The sequence below is a fragment of the Carassius gibelio genome, chromosome A23 (genome assembly GCF_023724105.1).
Source record: "Carassius gibelio isolate Cgi1373 ecotype wild population from Czech Republic chromosome A23, carGib1.2-hapl.c, whole genome shotgun sequence".
Lineage (NCBI taxonomy): Eukaryota > Metazoa > Chordata > Actinopteri > Cypriniformes > Cyprinidae > Carassius > Carassius gibelio.
Window position 1 is genome coordinate 3,358,019 of NC_068393.1, and position 15,311 is coordinate 3,373,329.

At 39.0% G+C, this 15,311-nt stretch overlaps 1 protein-coding gene across 5 annotated transcripts in view; it reads right to left on the bottom strand.

The window, feature by feature from the left end:
- The window catches only part of LOC127944691 (IQ motif and SEC7 domain-containing protein 1), a 92,491-nt gene that overhangs the window by 12,524 nt on the left and 64,656 nt on the right, over positions 1–15,311 (bottom strand). For all 5 annotated transcript variants that reach the window (XM_052540862.1, XM_052540865.1, XM_052540864.1 and 2 more), the window contains 9 exons: positions 8,821–8,982; positions 8,168–8,290; positions 7,765–7,931; positions 7,414–7,553; positions 7,116–7,145; positions 2,058–2,183; positions 1,830–1,929; positions 1,423–1,584; positions 371–550 (listed from right to left, as the gene is read on the bottom strand). In XM_052540862.1, coding sequence (XP_052396822.1) covers positions 371–550; positions 1,423–1,584; positions 1,830–1,929; positions 2,058–2,183; positions 7,116–7,145; positions 7,414–7,553; positions 7,765–7,931; positions 8,168–8,290; positions 8,821–8,982 — 1,190 coding nt within the window. The remainder of the gene's footprint in view (positions 1–370; positions 551–1,422; positions 1,585–1,829; positions 1,930–2,057; positions 2,184–7,115; positions 7,146–7,413; positions 7,554–7,764; positions 7,932–8,167; positions 8,291–8,820; positions 8,983–15,311) is intronic.

A 15,311-nucleotide genomic window follows, 5' to 3' on the forward strand; every position in this document is an offset into this window, starting at 1 on the left:
TGAATACATACTGCAAACACTGTAGGACCCATAGTGCAGGCATCTAATATCCCAGACAGCAACATAGTGTTGGCCCAGATCCGGCCCACATCTGGCCCACATGAAATCCATGTGGGCCAGATGTGGGTCAGCCCTGGGCCGAATCTGCTTGCTGTCTGGGATGTTACCAGAGAAAAATAATTCCTAATATATTTAAATGTGAAAATATTAGGTTTAAGAAATGTTAAGAAATACTTAAACTTGAGGAATATCATTCTACATGAGTAATCAAACAAAACACAATTTATTTTATTATTTTATTATTTTATTTTATTATTTTATTACAATTTAAAAAATCTGTTCATCAGTACATCAGATATTCTGAACTCACCTGCTTCAGAAAGGTCACGCAAGGAGCTACTGAGCGCGCTCCTCTTTATCCCTTCCCCCATGGTGTATGTGTCATCCAGACTAGTGCGGCCCATGGTCCCGTTTCCACTCTCCTTCTTTAGGCCTGACATGCTCTGAGACATACTGGGTCTGACCACTCCTTTCTGTTTCTCCAGCTCAGCTGCAAACAATCAAACACACATATACAGTCAACAATCATTTCAAACGTATAGCAAACACTACCAAAATAACACTTGACGTGGACAACACAAACTGCTAATAACTGGTAAGTCGCTTTGGATAAAAGTGTCTGCTAAATGCATTAATGTAAATGTAAACATGAAAGAGTCATACAGCATCCTTTTCTATATAAAAGCTAATGTGAGTTTAATGTGCTTTATTTCCCAAAACATATTTAGCATATAATCAGATGGTCCTGGAGAGAGAGAGAAAGAGAGAGAGAGAGAGAGAGAGAGAGAGAGAGAGAAATAAAAATGGTAACTCAAACGGGGAAAATGTTGAAGAATGTTGAGTTAGATGTAAAAATAACATCTGATTTATTTTCACAATAGAGAGTGGCCCAGATCTGAATTGAAAATGTCAGATTTTTTATGTTTATATGGTCATCCAAAAAAATCTGATTTGGGCCAGAATGGGATTCTGATTTGGTAAAGTAGCCTCTGAGTCTGACACTTCCAATCAAACATGTACAGTAAATGAGCATTATAATATGACTAGATGACCTTGTTGCTTGTGGAACGAGTAACAGCATTCCTGCAAAGCTGAATATGCATCAATATGTAAATATGGACAGTTATACGTTAATGAGACCATGACTGTGAAATCATAGATTTCATGAAGATAATGAAGAAAAAAATTGTGAAGAAAAATTGTCTATAAAAGTGATTTTGCTCTATTTAATCCTAGAAACTGTGATTCTGCATCTGTTACTACTACTGATGCTCGTCAATGCCTGAAAACTAAATTTATATGGACAGCTAAAAAAACTGATTTGGTAATGGTGAGGATGAGGAAGAATAAAGGTCTGTTTACACTCAATCCGGTACTTTTCCATTTCCTGGACCTCAGCGATGGACTCTCGCAGGTCACTGGTGAATTTCTTGCGGTCCTGAGAGTTGGGAGCATTCAAATTTATCAGGACTTTGAAGTCTGCACCAGGAATGGCTGAAGTCAGCCGGATACCATTTGGATAGACTGAGAAAATAAGAAATATGAGAAAGCATAACTTAGAATTAAAGCAATATGAAAGGAAATAAATTAACTATATATTTATTTAAAATCTTTAGGCTAATTCACACCACACTGACAAACACGGGCAGACTGATGAGTTATTAATTTACATTACAATGGTTAAAGTAAAAAAATATTATTGATTTATTTAATGGCACTCTTTAATAGCTCTTCCATTCAGAAAGATTGATTGTGTTCATATTTCTTACACTGGTTCTCAAAGAGCATCACTTGCATCCCATACAGAGAGAAAGATTGCCTGAAACTATACGTCACTGAATTCTTCTTCTTCTGGAAGATCTTGGTAACCTGTTACAAAGTTGCAGAAACCACAGTGATCAGCATCAGCACATTTGTAGATATTTGAGTGTTTAGCTTTAATAGATGTTGTAACGGGCTAATATCATTTGTTATGTGTATCTTTATTGTTCTCTCACCACCAGAAGGTCATTAAACAGGAAGATCTCCCGCTGGTGCTGCCCCAGCTTTTGCAGTCTGTTGGGATCTGGGACCTCAAACAGTCTGCAGTAGCACACCAGCCTGCGATGGGCTTGAGACAGCACCTGTAACAAACACACAAACATGGTTGTTTCTCTATCATGCTGGGGACTTTCCACTGATGCCTATTTTTATGCTCAGCTATGCTATTATCATAGAAATAGACATTTTTAAATAGACATATTTAGTTGTCTAGCCGGTGATCCTTTTCTTAAATACACATAGTTTTTTAAATAGACATAGTTGTTTAAAGTGATAAAATATTACTTAATTCCCACCATATTTCTGATATTATCTATCTATCAATCTAATCTGATTAATTTGATCATTCACTTTTATTTTAAATCTGTGAGTGCAGAGCACCTGCATCATGTTAGCACTCTTTAGCTTGTCATTAGCATTTCCATTCGTGTCTATCACTGTTTTCTTTTCTCCTCTGCTGTCTCTCGCTAATCTCTCCGGTTTTTCACAAGTTCATCAAACAACTGTGGTAAGAATATTTCATGAAGCACGGTGAGTAATGGCTTCTCCTGCTATCATTATTTACACCTCTTGCCACATGTACAGTTTATCTATCTCTGTCGCAGATGAGGGATTCACATGTGATAAATGCAGGGAAATAGTTAGGCTGACAGAGAAGATTTCAGAATTAGAGACACACATCCAAACTTTAATTGAGGACAGTAAGAATGTTAGGGCTCTAGATACGGCTTTGGATGCGTCTAGCTCAGGGATTCCTGTACATTGTTCGGTTCCGGCAACAGAGCCCCTGCAGCAGGGCAACTGGGTGACAGGGAGGCTGCATAGACATGGGTCAAGTCATCACTCTTCTGTTCCAATCAAAACATTAAACAGGTTCTCCCCACTCAGTGATGCACCCACTGAGAAACCTGATGAAAGTGCTCTAGTTATTGGTGATTCTACTGTACGGAACGTGAATATAGAGACACCAGCCACCATAGTCAAATGTTTACCGGGAGCCAGAGCGCCTGACATCTTGGCAAATTTAAAAGTGCTGGCTAATGCTAAACGTAGTGATGAGATGCTTAGCAGATTTTCATCACTCAATGGCTGGATGTCTAAGTGGTGCCCGCAGAATAACATGGGTTTCATAAACAATTGGACGAGCTTTAGAGCATCCCTCCTGGGGTGGTGCTGCTCTTCTCTCAAGAAATATTGCTTGACTAACTGGGGCCCAGGTCAGGAAGCAGAAAGACTGGCTAAACCGACCGTCTGCTAGCCTCCTAACGTCACAGAGGTCAGTTAATTCTCAGTACATAGAGACTCTTTCACCTAGATATCACACTATAGAGACCGTGTCTGTTCCCTGAACTAGAAAATACAAAAAAAGTCCAAACCAATTTAAGAGTAACAATTTAGTTGAGGTTCAATAAATAAAAAACAGATGCAATACAGATAAACAAATGATAAAGCTTGGATTATTAAATATAAGATCCCTTTCTACGAAAACACTTTTTGTAAATTATATGATCATGATCTAGATGTGCTCTTTTTGATAGAAACCTGGCTAAAACCTGACGATTACTTTATTTTAAAGGAGTCTACCCCCCAAGATTACTGTTATAAAAATGAGCCACGTCCAAAGGGGAAAGGGGGAGGTGTTGCTTCAATTTATAACAATGTTTTCAGGATTTCTCAAAGGCCAGGATTCAAGTATAACTCGTTTGAAGTAATGGTGCTTCATATAACATTATCCAGAGAAACCAATGTTAATGATAATCCCCTGTGATGTTTGTACTGCCTACTGTATACAGGCCACCAGGGCACCATACAATTTTTATTAAAGAGTTTGCTGATTTTACATCCGAGTTAGTTCTGGCTGCAGATAAAGATTTTAATATCCATGTTGAAAATGAAAAAGATGCATTGGGTTCAGCATTTACAGACATTCTGAACTCTATTGGGGTTAGACAACATGTCTCAGGACCTACTCATTTTTTAAATCATTCTCTAGATTTAATACTGTCACATGGAATTGATGTTGATGGTGTTGAAATTATGCAGCCAAGTAATTATATCTTAGATCATTATAGATCATTTGTTTTGTTCAAACTTCATACAGCTAAAACTGTAAATTCTACTTCTTGTTACAAGTATTGTAGAACCATCACTTCTAACCTGGCTTACACATAACATACTAATATGCTTTTAATATCCAAATCCGGATTTTTAGGCTGCATTAATTAGGTAAACCGGAACCGGAAACACTTCCCATAACACCCTATGTACTTGCTACATCATTAGAAGAATGGCATCTACGCTAATATTAGTCTGTTTCTCTCTTTTTCCGAGGTCACCGTAGCCACCAGATCTAGTCTGTATCCAGATCAGAGGGTCACTGCAGTCACCCGGATCCAGTACGTATCCAGACCAGATGGTGGATCGGTACCTAGAAGGGACCTCTAGAGCCCTGAAAGACAGCGGAGACCAGGACAACTAGAGCCCCAGATACAGATCCCCTGTAAAGACCTTGTCTCAGAGGAGCACCAGGACAAGACCACAGGAAACAGATGATTCTTCTGCACAATCTGACTTTGCTGCAGTCTGGAATTGAACTACTGGTTTCGTCTGGTCAGAGGAGAACTGGCCCCCAACTGAGCCTGGTTTCTCCCAAGGTTTTTTTCTCCATTCTGTCACCGATGGAGTTTCGGTTCCTTGCTGCTGTCGCCTCTGGCTTGCTTAGTTGGGGTTACTTCATCTACAGCGATATTGTTGACTGCCATTTTGCATTACTGACACACTGTTTTCCTAATTAATGTTTTTCAGTTGCTTTGACACAATCCTTTTTGTTTAAAGCTCTATATAAATAAAGGTGACTTGCATTGACTTGACATAGTCATAAGACTATAACCTAACGCACCCTTACACTTAATTTACTTTTTTATTGTTGCTTTCACAGGATGTCCCTCCAAACAGCTTTTGTAAGATTTAGTTTACTTATTAGGACAAATTTGAAAAGGGTCACTAAATCTACAGCGATATCACTGACTTGATTGCAAATAAATGCACAGACACTTTTTAAACTACATAAATTCAATGATGAACTGCCTTTAAATGTCATTTTGCATTATTGACACACTGTTTTCCTAATGAATGTTGTTCAGTTGCTTTGACGCAATGTATTTTGTTTAAAGTGCTATATAAATAAAGGTGACTTGACTTGACTTGCATTTAAATTTTTCTTCACTCTTTCACTCACTTTTTTGTGAGACTTTATTTGGTTCTGTTACCAAATATATACATAATGTATGAGTATTTAAATTATGCATCTAGAGTTTTGAAAGGAAAAACAAAATGTTCTAAAAACCAGATTCCAGAAGTTAGGACACTGTACAAACTGTGAATAAAAACAGAATGCAATGATGTGGAAGTTTAAAATTTCAATATTTTATTCAGAATTTAACGTATCAAATGTTTAAACTGAGAAAATGTATCATTTTAAGGGAAAAATAAGTTGATTTTAAATTTCATGACATGCACACATCTCAAAAAAGTTGGAAAAAGGCCATGTTTACTACTGTGTGGCATCCCCTCTTTTTTTATATAAATGTTTAGGAATAGGAATGTTGTCCCATTCTTGTCTAATACAGGTTTCTAGTTGCTCAACTGTCTTAGGTCTTCTTTGTCGCATCTTGCTCTTTATGATGCGCCAAATGTTTTCTATGGGTGAAAGTTATGGACTGCAGGCAGGTCATTTCAGTACCCGGATCCTCCTTCTAGGCAGCCATGATGTTGTAATTGATTCAGTATGTGGTCTGCCATTGTCATGTTGGAAAATGCAAGGTCTTTCCTGAAAGAGATGACGTCATTGATGGTGTCTTTCCAGATGTGTAAGCCGCCCATGCCACACTCACTCATGCAACCCCATACCATCAGAGATGCAGGCTTCTGAACTGAGTGCTGAAAACACCTTGGGTTGTCCTTGTCCTCTTTAGTCCGAATGAGATGGTGTCCCAATTTTCCAAAAATAACTTCAAATTTTTATTCGTCTGACCACAGAACAGTTTTCCACTTTCCCACAGTCCATTTTAAATGAGCCTTGGTCCAGAGAAAACGCCTGCGCTTCTGGGTCATGTTTAGATATGGCTTCTTTTTTTACATTGGCAACAGCTAATGGTATGTGGGATTGTGTTCATCGACAATGTTCTCTGGAAGTATTCCTGAGCACATTTTGTGATTTCCATTACAGTATCATTCCTGTATGTGATGCAGTGCCGTCTAAGAGCTGAAGATCATGGGCATCCAGTATGGTTTTCCGGCCTTGACCCTTACGCACAGAGATTGTTGCAGATTCCCTGAATCTTTGGATGATATTTTGCACTGTAGATGATGATAATTTCAAACTCTTTGCAATTTTTCTCTGAGAAACTCCTTTCTGATATTGCTCCACTATTTTTCACCGCAGCATTGGGGGATTGGTGATCCTCTGCCCACCTTAACTTCTGAGAGACACTGCCACTCTGAGAGGCTCTTTTTATACCCATCATGTTGCAAATTAACCTAATAAATTGGTCCTCCAGCTGTTCCTTATATGTACATTTAACTTTTCCGGCCTCTTATTGCTACCTGTTCCAACTTTTTTGGAATGTGTATCTCTCATGAAATCCAAAATGTGCAAATATTTGTCATGGCATTTCAAAATGTCTCACTTTCAAAATGTGATATGTTATCTATATTATATTGTGAATAAATATACGTTTATAAGATTTGTAAATTATTCCATTCATTTTTTATTCACAATTTCTAGAGTGTCCCAACTTTTTTGGAATTGGGTTTGTACATCCAGCGCAAACTATACAGTATGACTTTAGGCTCAGATAAGAACATGAAAGATGCAAAGTGCCTGTAGTAGTAAAGGAGTGATAAAGGAGTAATAAAATAAAGTAAAGGAGTAAAGGAGTGATGATACGCCACACACACACACACAGACACAGACAGACAGCTGCTGTATATACTGTATCATGAAGTACACTTACACATCCAAGGCCATGGTGAATTGATCCCATCTGTAATGAAAGAGAAAAAAGTCAATATATACTGTATGTGTGAAATAATGCAATTCACTTTTCAAATTTCAAAAGTGTTGTATCTAATGTGTTGAAGAATGATCAGACCTCTTATTCTACAACTGACAGACTCATTATCCCCAGTAATTACATGGATAGTGTTTAAGACATTCAATCTCTGAAATTCTGTCTGGGGATTAAAAACAAAAGTCTCCATCTTTTAGCAAATTTTGCACTATTTCATAGAGTGGTATTAAGAGGAACCTACTTGCTTCTTGCCCACAATGAGCTTCTCCACCTTCTGCACCTGAGTCACATGGTCATCATTGGTTTTGAGCTCCTTCTTCTGGATCCGCTCGTAAATCCCAACCAGCATGTCTCGAGGGATATCCTCACCATCATCAACCCCTTCCAACACAAACACAAGACTGGCATTACAGCCGGAACACAGAGGTAAACAATACTGTATATGCTACACATGTATTTGTTTTGTTTTCCTATCAATATCCAACGTTCAGTTGAGCTGTAGCCAAGGACTCATCCTTGACGGACGTGATTTACGGATCTGAGTGTCAGCTCATTTATTAGCTTGAAAACAACAGTGTGTTTCAATCAAAACCTCGTAGATTCTTGACGAAGTCCTCAAGTTTCATCTTTCGTTCAACCTTGACGTTGGGGCTGTACATGTCTGTGTTGAGAAGGATAATGGCGAAAGCCAAGATGAAGATGGTGTCAGGGTTTCTGAACTGACGGACCACATCAGGGTTACAGATGCAGTACCGCTGGCTGAACAAAGACACACCATGGATCACTGTAACTCTCGTCAGGCATGTTAAAAACATTACAATATTAAGCAATGGAAATGATTTAGTGGTGCTTGTTTAACTTTCTACCTTGTGTATTTGTCATTTTGAAGTTATAACACTTCATAATGATTTAAAAAGTAATTATCTGCAGTTATATTGAATGAATTGAATTGAATGTTCAGTGTATGTCTGTACTTCTGTGATGTGAAAACACACCTGAAAGCCTCGATCAGGCGCTCCACCTTCTGTGCCTCTCCCTGAACACGGATTTGAGCTTGGAATTTGCGCAAAGCTTCATCCAGCTCCATCCCTGAGAAATCCAGCTCATCCACCACACAGCTGCAACAGACACACCACTTCAAACAATGTCAACACATGCCTGCTGCATGAACAGAGTACAAGAAAAAGTGTCTTTGTTCAATGTTTTGTCAAAACAAAATTTAATAATATAATTGAGAGCAAAAGTGTTGCAAGTAGCTAGATTAAAAATTTTACTTTGTTTACTTAGTTACAGGGTTGAATGGTTGATCTTGATGAGACACAGTCAGCAATACGGTTTGTGTAACAATGGACAAAATAGAATGATATTATTTACTTCTCTTTCCAGAAGGGGTCCAAATGTTGTCATTTTGTTCAAATGAGATAGCTGATGAATTTAAATCTAGCTACTATATGATATAATATTAATAAATTAATATTAATGAAACAAAAGTAAATATTAATGTTAGCTATTTTTCTACCATATCAGTTTTACAAAACAAGGTATATACGTCTGTAATTTGTACCTGTGTGTATTTTATTTGTGAAAAGTGGCAATTATAAATGTATACATTTGAATTAAATAAAATATGAAAAATGTAAATACTTACTCTAAAACATCTCTGTTGAACTGTTTTTGTCTGTTCCCGAGAAATTCCCCAATCATTTGTCTACTTAAGCCTTTCCTTTGCAGCAGGAAGTGAGCCACACCCACGGGCGTGTCAGGAATGAAGCCCCTCTCCGTTAGGTACTGTATTCCCTTCTCTGGCTTTCTGAAAGTAGATCAGCAGTTGAAGTTAATGTCTCATCCTAATGAAAACTCAAAATCATAACACATCATAGTTGGACATGCAAAAGGAAACATGAATGCAATGCAAAACATTATTAGAAAAAAGAAATAATAATTTTTACACACACAGTATTTGTATGATACCATACACCATACACACACAGTATTTGTATGATGCACTCTCACTTCAGTGTGGAATAAAATATTTTTTCTTTTTTATATTTTCAGTTGACATACACTTTCATACATGTCTGGAAATTAGAGCGTGAGCAAGATTATATGCTATAAAAAATTAATAATAGTTTTAAATAATAATAATGATTAAGCATGTTTCTATTCTGTTATTTGTTAGTTCTATATTACATCTCAGTCAACACCCCACAATATGGGTCAGTCTCACTAATGTTGAGACTTCAGAAGATGGTATATCAAATTAACCATGCCTGCTTACAAGCACAGTCTATAAATACAGGTGCGAAGTAGCTATCTATCGATGAAAGCTTTCAGATGTTAAGATTTCTCTGAATGTTCTTTTGTTGTATCTGGCTGACCAGTCACGGTTCGGTTCATTTTCGGTACAGTAAGGGAAAGAAATGCAAGCATTAAACTGCAGGTTGTTTATTACTATAAACTTTTTTTTTTTTTTTTACAATTTGTTTACACTTTTTAAAAATATTTTTTAATAAAATATATATAAAATAAAAAAAGAATAATAAATAAAATACTGCTGCAAAGTTCTCCACTAAATAAAATACTCTCAGTCTCAAACCAATATCATATAATAAAATATAATGAAAAAAATAAATAAATAACTATGATTACAGTGCAGCATTACCAATCCCAGCTTGTAGGCCTGCTCAGGTCTGTTTAAATGCCGACGGGAGCTGCGTTTGAATTACAATCATTTTTTTCCTAGTTGTAGTGATGTTCACACTCATGTGATGCCTTTTGAAAACCTTAGGTCGGTGACACACTGGCAAATTGCACCTTGTCAAACATAGTCTATTTTACCGTCAGAACAGTTGACAGTGTCCTTTATCAGTAGGCTTTATATTTATGCTCAACATGAAGTATAGATATTGTTGTCGTGAAGACAAGATCCTGGTCTGTCGGCGCCTCGGTGGCCTCCCTCTATGTCACCTACAGTATCAGCGCGTCAGGCACGATTCTGGTGTGTAAAGACACAGAAAACGTGAAGCAGCCGTCACGCAACTGACACGCAGCAGAAACGCCACGCTCACGCCACGCAGCCAGTGTGTCACCGGCCTTAGAATCAGCTGCAGGGCGGGATTTGCATGGGATAACGCGGAGACTTCCACCACTTAATATGTTCGTTTGGAAACACAAAAATGTACCTATGTTCCACACACAAAATATTGCATTGGGTCATTCGGTACACACGTGCACCGTACCGAAAGCCCTGCACTGAAACGGTCCGGTACGAATACACGTACCGTTACACCCCTTATATATATATACATATATATGTATATATATATATATATATATATATATATATATATATATATATATATATATATATATATATATATATATAGTATATATTAGGAATTTCATAACAAACAGCCAAAAGGGGCCTCTTCACCTGTAAGGGTGAAAGCTACTGAGTAGAGGAGAACTGTTTGTGATCACAGCATGAGAGTCTTATTGTAATTCGGACAAAGAGGCCTCTTTGTCTCTGGAGACGAAAGCTATCTAACTGATTTAAGTTTCCTTGTTTTATGCTGCAAGAGGATAACACCACTGGTTTACCCTCTGAGATGCCTGCAGGCAGAGAGCCACTTCACGAGGAAGGTGTCAGATGTAAACAAGCTTGTAAATTCAAGCATGTAGAAGGGGAAATTGGTCAACTTTAGAAGCAAATGCAAGGTGTGCAGGAGACCCTGAACACTTTATTAGTGGCTCAGCAATAGACGGCAGAACATAGAGACTTGGGGGTGCCATTATCAAAACGTCCAGTGACAGCGTCTGGAGTGTGAAAATGATATGCCTTCAGAACCAGAGAACATCTCTGAGTCAGAAACGGGATAGTGCTTCTGAGGCCTCAGAGGCTATGTGCACTGGACCCTTCAGATAAAGCAGTGATTTCCTGAACAGCTGAGTTTGCAAAACTGCATTCCCAGGCTGCTTCAACATCAACCTCAGTGTTTGATAGAGGCCCTCAGCATTTTAAAACAGAGGGGTTGTTTCTTCCCGGTTTTATAATGGAGTTGCAGTCTTCCTGGAAGGCCCCTAGTGCAGCAACTTATGGGCTTGCTACAGCTCCTCAGATCAGACCCAGATTTGCTATATTGACTGGGACTATGGCCAGGACTAGAAGAGATGCTACACACCCTAACAAGCATGGTAGAATAATTCACAGTCACAGTCATCATGCATCTGCCTTGTTGGTAAGATTTGCATACACAAACTCTCTCCTCTTGGTTTATTTAGAGGGTCTGCTGCAGAATTTGTCCTCCACTTTGACAGAGGAGGAAAAACATCCCAGAAACACTGCAAGTGGTTTATATGCTGATCCAAGGAACAAGTGTGGACGCTGCCGCCACCTCGGGGAGACTGTGAGCGGACGCCGCCGCTTCCTCCTCGGGAGAAATGTTAGCAGACGCCGCCACCATCACCCTGACGGATGAGCCGCTCAACTGCAGAGCCAGGTTGATGTAATCCTCCAGCGTCTTGTCGGGGTGCCAGAATTGCATAAGGGACTTGAAGGGCTCGGCTAGTCCTCCCCAGAAGAAGACCATTAGACAGGTCCTCCCCCATGAAGCCCCCATGAAGTCCCAAGCATAATCCTCAATGCTTCGCTCTCCCTGGTGGACGTTGAGGAATCTCCCTGCTGGACCCATATTTGCTGGCTGTATTCTGTCATGAGCCGGCAAAGAAGGAACAAGGTCTAGGTCCAAATGCAGGGAAATATACTTTAATAGGAACGAAAAGGCCAACAAAGCAAACAAAACAGAAACAAATCTCGGGAACAGAGCAGACACAGCCAAAATGTGAGACACGAAACATACAAAATGAATCACCAAGCTGTGGTACAGGCAATTTGGCTTTGTTTCTCCTTTGTTACTCCTGTGCGCATTTCCTCCTATCCCACTTTTGCCTGCAGTCTTAGCCAAGGTGAGAATTTTGAAGGCCAAGTCCTGCTAGTGGCACCAGATTGGCCTCAATAGTCATGGATGCTGGATTTAATCACTTTGCTGGGAGGGTCACCATGGTGTCTCCCAGTCAGACAGGACATGCTGTCTCAGACCCAGTGTAAGATCTCCTAACCAAATCCACAGTAACCAAATCCAGGATTCAATCTTGAAATTTCTCCAATTCCTGCTGGAGAGTGGAGTAATACGATCAACCTTGAGACGGAATGTAGCTGCTAAATCTGATCATCATGAAGGCTATGGAGATTACACAGTTGGGTTTCAACATCTTGTCAGGCATTATCTGAAAGGATTTAATAGACAGAGCCATAGATCACTGACAAGCTACACAATATTGCATTATCGAAGGCGATTCATCTTGGATAATGAACGCAATATTGCGTAGCTTTTCAGTGATCTACAGCTCTGTCTATTAAATTCCTCTCTATTTAAAAGCAGGTGATGGCGTAGCAGTAATCACGGAACCGGATTTACTAACTAGATGCGCATGATCATATCGTTAGATATATCGCCCAGCCCTAGACTGTATCCATCTCGAGCTCTAATAATTCCCTCATGGAATCTGGATATTGTCTTGAAGGCTCCGGCAGAACCTCCTTTTGAATCGTTACATGAAATAGGGATGTAATTTCTCACATTGAAGACTGTATTTCTTTTGTCTGTTTCTTCAGTTAAGAGGGTGAGTGAAATGTATGGCTTCTATGTGCACCCTGAGTGTTTAAGATTAGAAGGAGAAGGCTCATGTATTTCACTTCTTCCAAACCCCTTATTTCTGCCAAAAGTTTTGCCCTGTTCCTTTGTTTCCAGGCCCTTGGTGCTAGAACCTTTCCATCCACCTTTTCATAAGTCAGCAGAATCAGCCTGACTTCATCTAATCTGTCCAGTCAGGGCACTGAAAGATACATTTCTTGCACATAACAGATAAGGTATACCAATCAGCTGTTTGCCTGTTATCGAGACTCTGTGCAAGGCCAGGCAGTGTGTAAGCAGAGGCTGGCAAAATGGGTGGTCAGGCTGATAGAACTAGCCTATCATAGGGAAGGGATGCCTCCACTCTACAAGAGAAGTGGCTGCCATCTGGGCATTGTTTAGAAGAGCCTCTCTGGAGGGTGTGTGTGCAGCATCTGGTTGGTCATCATCTTTGAACTTTACCAAATTATATCATCTGGATGTTGATAAAACTCATCAGCTGTCCTGAAAACAGTGGAACAGACATGATCTGATGAACCCGCTGATTTAACTGTAAATGACTGGAAAACTAATAAATGTTCTATTAGCATGAATTGGTTTCCTTGAGTTTACTGCCCACCTTGGGTTTTTCTCCACTCCTGACCTTTCTACACTGTTGATCCATACTGTGACGTGTTGACTGAGATGAAATAGAATGAGGAGTTACGTAGGTAACCTAGTTCTGTGAATGAAGTCAACACACCAGCATTTGTCACTAGTTTGCAAAAGAGAAAGCACGGCTACTTCACACCTGTATTTATAGACTGTGATTGCAAGAGGGGCATGGTTAATTTGATATACCGTCTACTGAAAGCTAATACTTAGCGTGGCTGACCCATTCTGTGGCGTGCTGACTTCATTCACAGAACTAGGTTACCTACGTTACCCCTAATTTTTGTTCATTGGCAACTTTCTCAGTGCAATTTGTGTTTCCTTGACTAACTAGCCTCCTGAAGTAACAGGATAGTGAACTTAGTATTTGAGCAAATAGCTTAAAATAGAACGGCAAAAGTTTAAAATGGAACATAAAGTATATTTGTAATTTAATACATTTTTATATTTTCTTTTTATTTCTTGTTTTAAAAACAATTTGCATCCCCTTATGATTGCAATTACATTTTATTGGCTTGCATAGATTAAAACTACATTTGCTTTTATTGATATTGTAATATCATGCTTTTACTGTTTCGTTTAGTCTGAAATGCCTTTTCGTGACAGATTATGTTTCAACAGTTTATGGTCAACCTTGATATGCTGTGACATTTCATAGTTACAGGTGCATCTCAAAAAATTTGAATATCATGTAAAAGTTCTTTATTCTTTGTAATTTAATTTAAAAAGGCAAAAATTCACATATTCTAGATTCATTGCACACAAACTGAAATATTTCAATAGTCTTTTGTTTTACTTCTGTTGGTTATGATTTAGAGCTTAGGAAAATAAAAAATTCAGTATCTAAAAAAAAATTAATATTTTTTAAAAAGATTTACAAAACAAAAATGTTTAAGTACTCCAAAGCAGGTTTAACTATACACTTGGTTGGGGCTCCTTTTGCACAAATTACTGCTTCAGTGCAGCGTGGCAAGGAGGCGATCAGCCTGTGGCATTGCTGAGGCATTACTGAAGCCCAGGTTGCTTTGATAGCAGCTTTCAGCTCCTCTGTATTGTTTGTCAGATGTCACTTATCTTCCTCTTCACAATACCCCATAGATTCTCTGTGAGGTTCAGGTCAGGCATGTTGGCTGGCCAATCAAGCACAGTAATATCATTGTCAGCAAACCACTCAGAAGTGTTTTTGGCACTGTGGGCAGGTGCTAAAGTCCTTCTGAAAAATGAAATCAGCATCTCCATAAAGTTTTCCAACAGATGGAAGCATAAAGTGCTCCAAAATCTTCAGGTAGATGGCTGCATTGACTTTGGACTTGATAAAACACAATGGACCAACAGCAGAAGACCTCACGGCACCCCAAATCATCACTGACTCCGGAAACTTCACACTGGACTTAAATGCTAAATTTACTTTCACTAGTTCACGCTTACATATAATTAGCTGGTATGGTATGCGTATTTGGCGTGCTGTCCGGGGAAGGGCTTCGAGCTCGGGAATGGCCCGAACCTAGAGTACCCCCCCTTCCCCGTATATTATAAAGTGAACTTGAAGTGAGGAGATGGGGTGGAGGAGGGATGCTGATAAACTGTCAATGGATAGAGGTAAGTCAGTGATATTTATATTATGGGACTGATTACTTGATTGTGGTCCACCTGTGTTGATTAGGCTAAGTATCTGACACGCTCCTCCCAAATCTTATTGATAATTACATTTAATCTGAAAAGAGGACTTTGGAAAACTGAGTAACCGTCCAGTTCTTTTTCTCCTTACCCCAGGTGAAATGCTTCTGATGTTTTT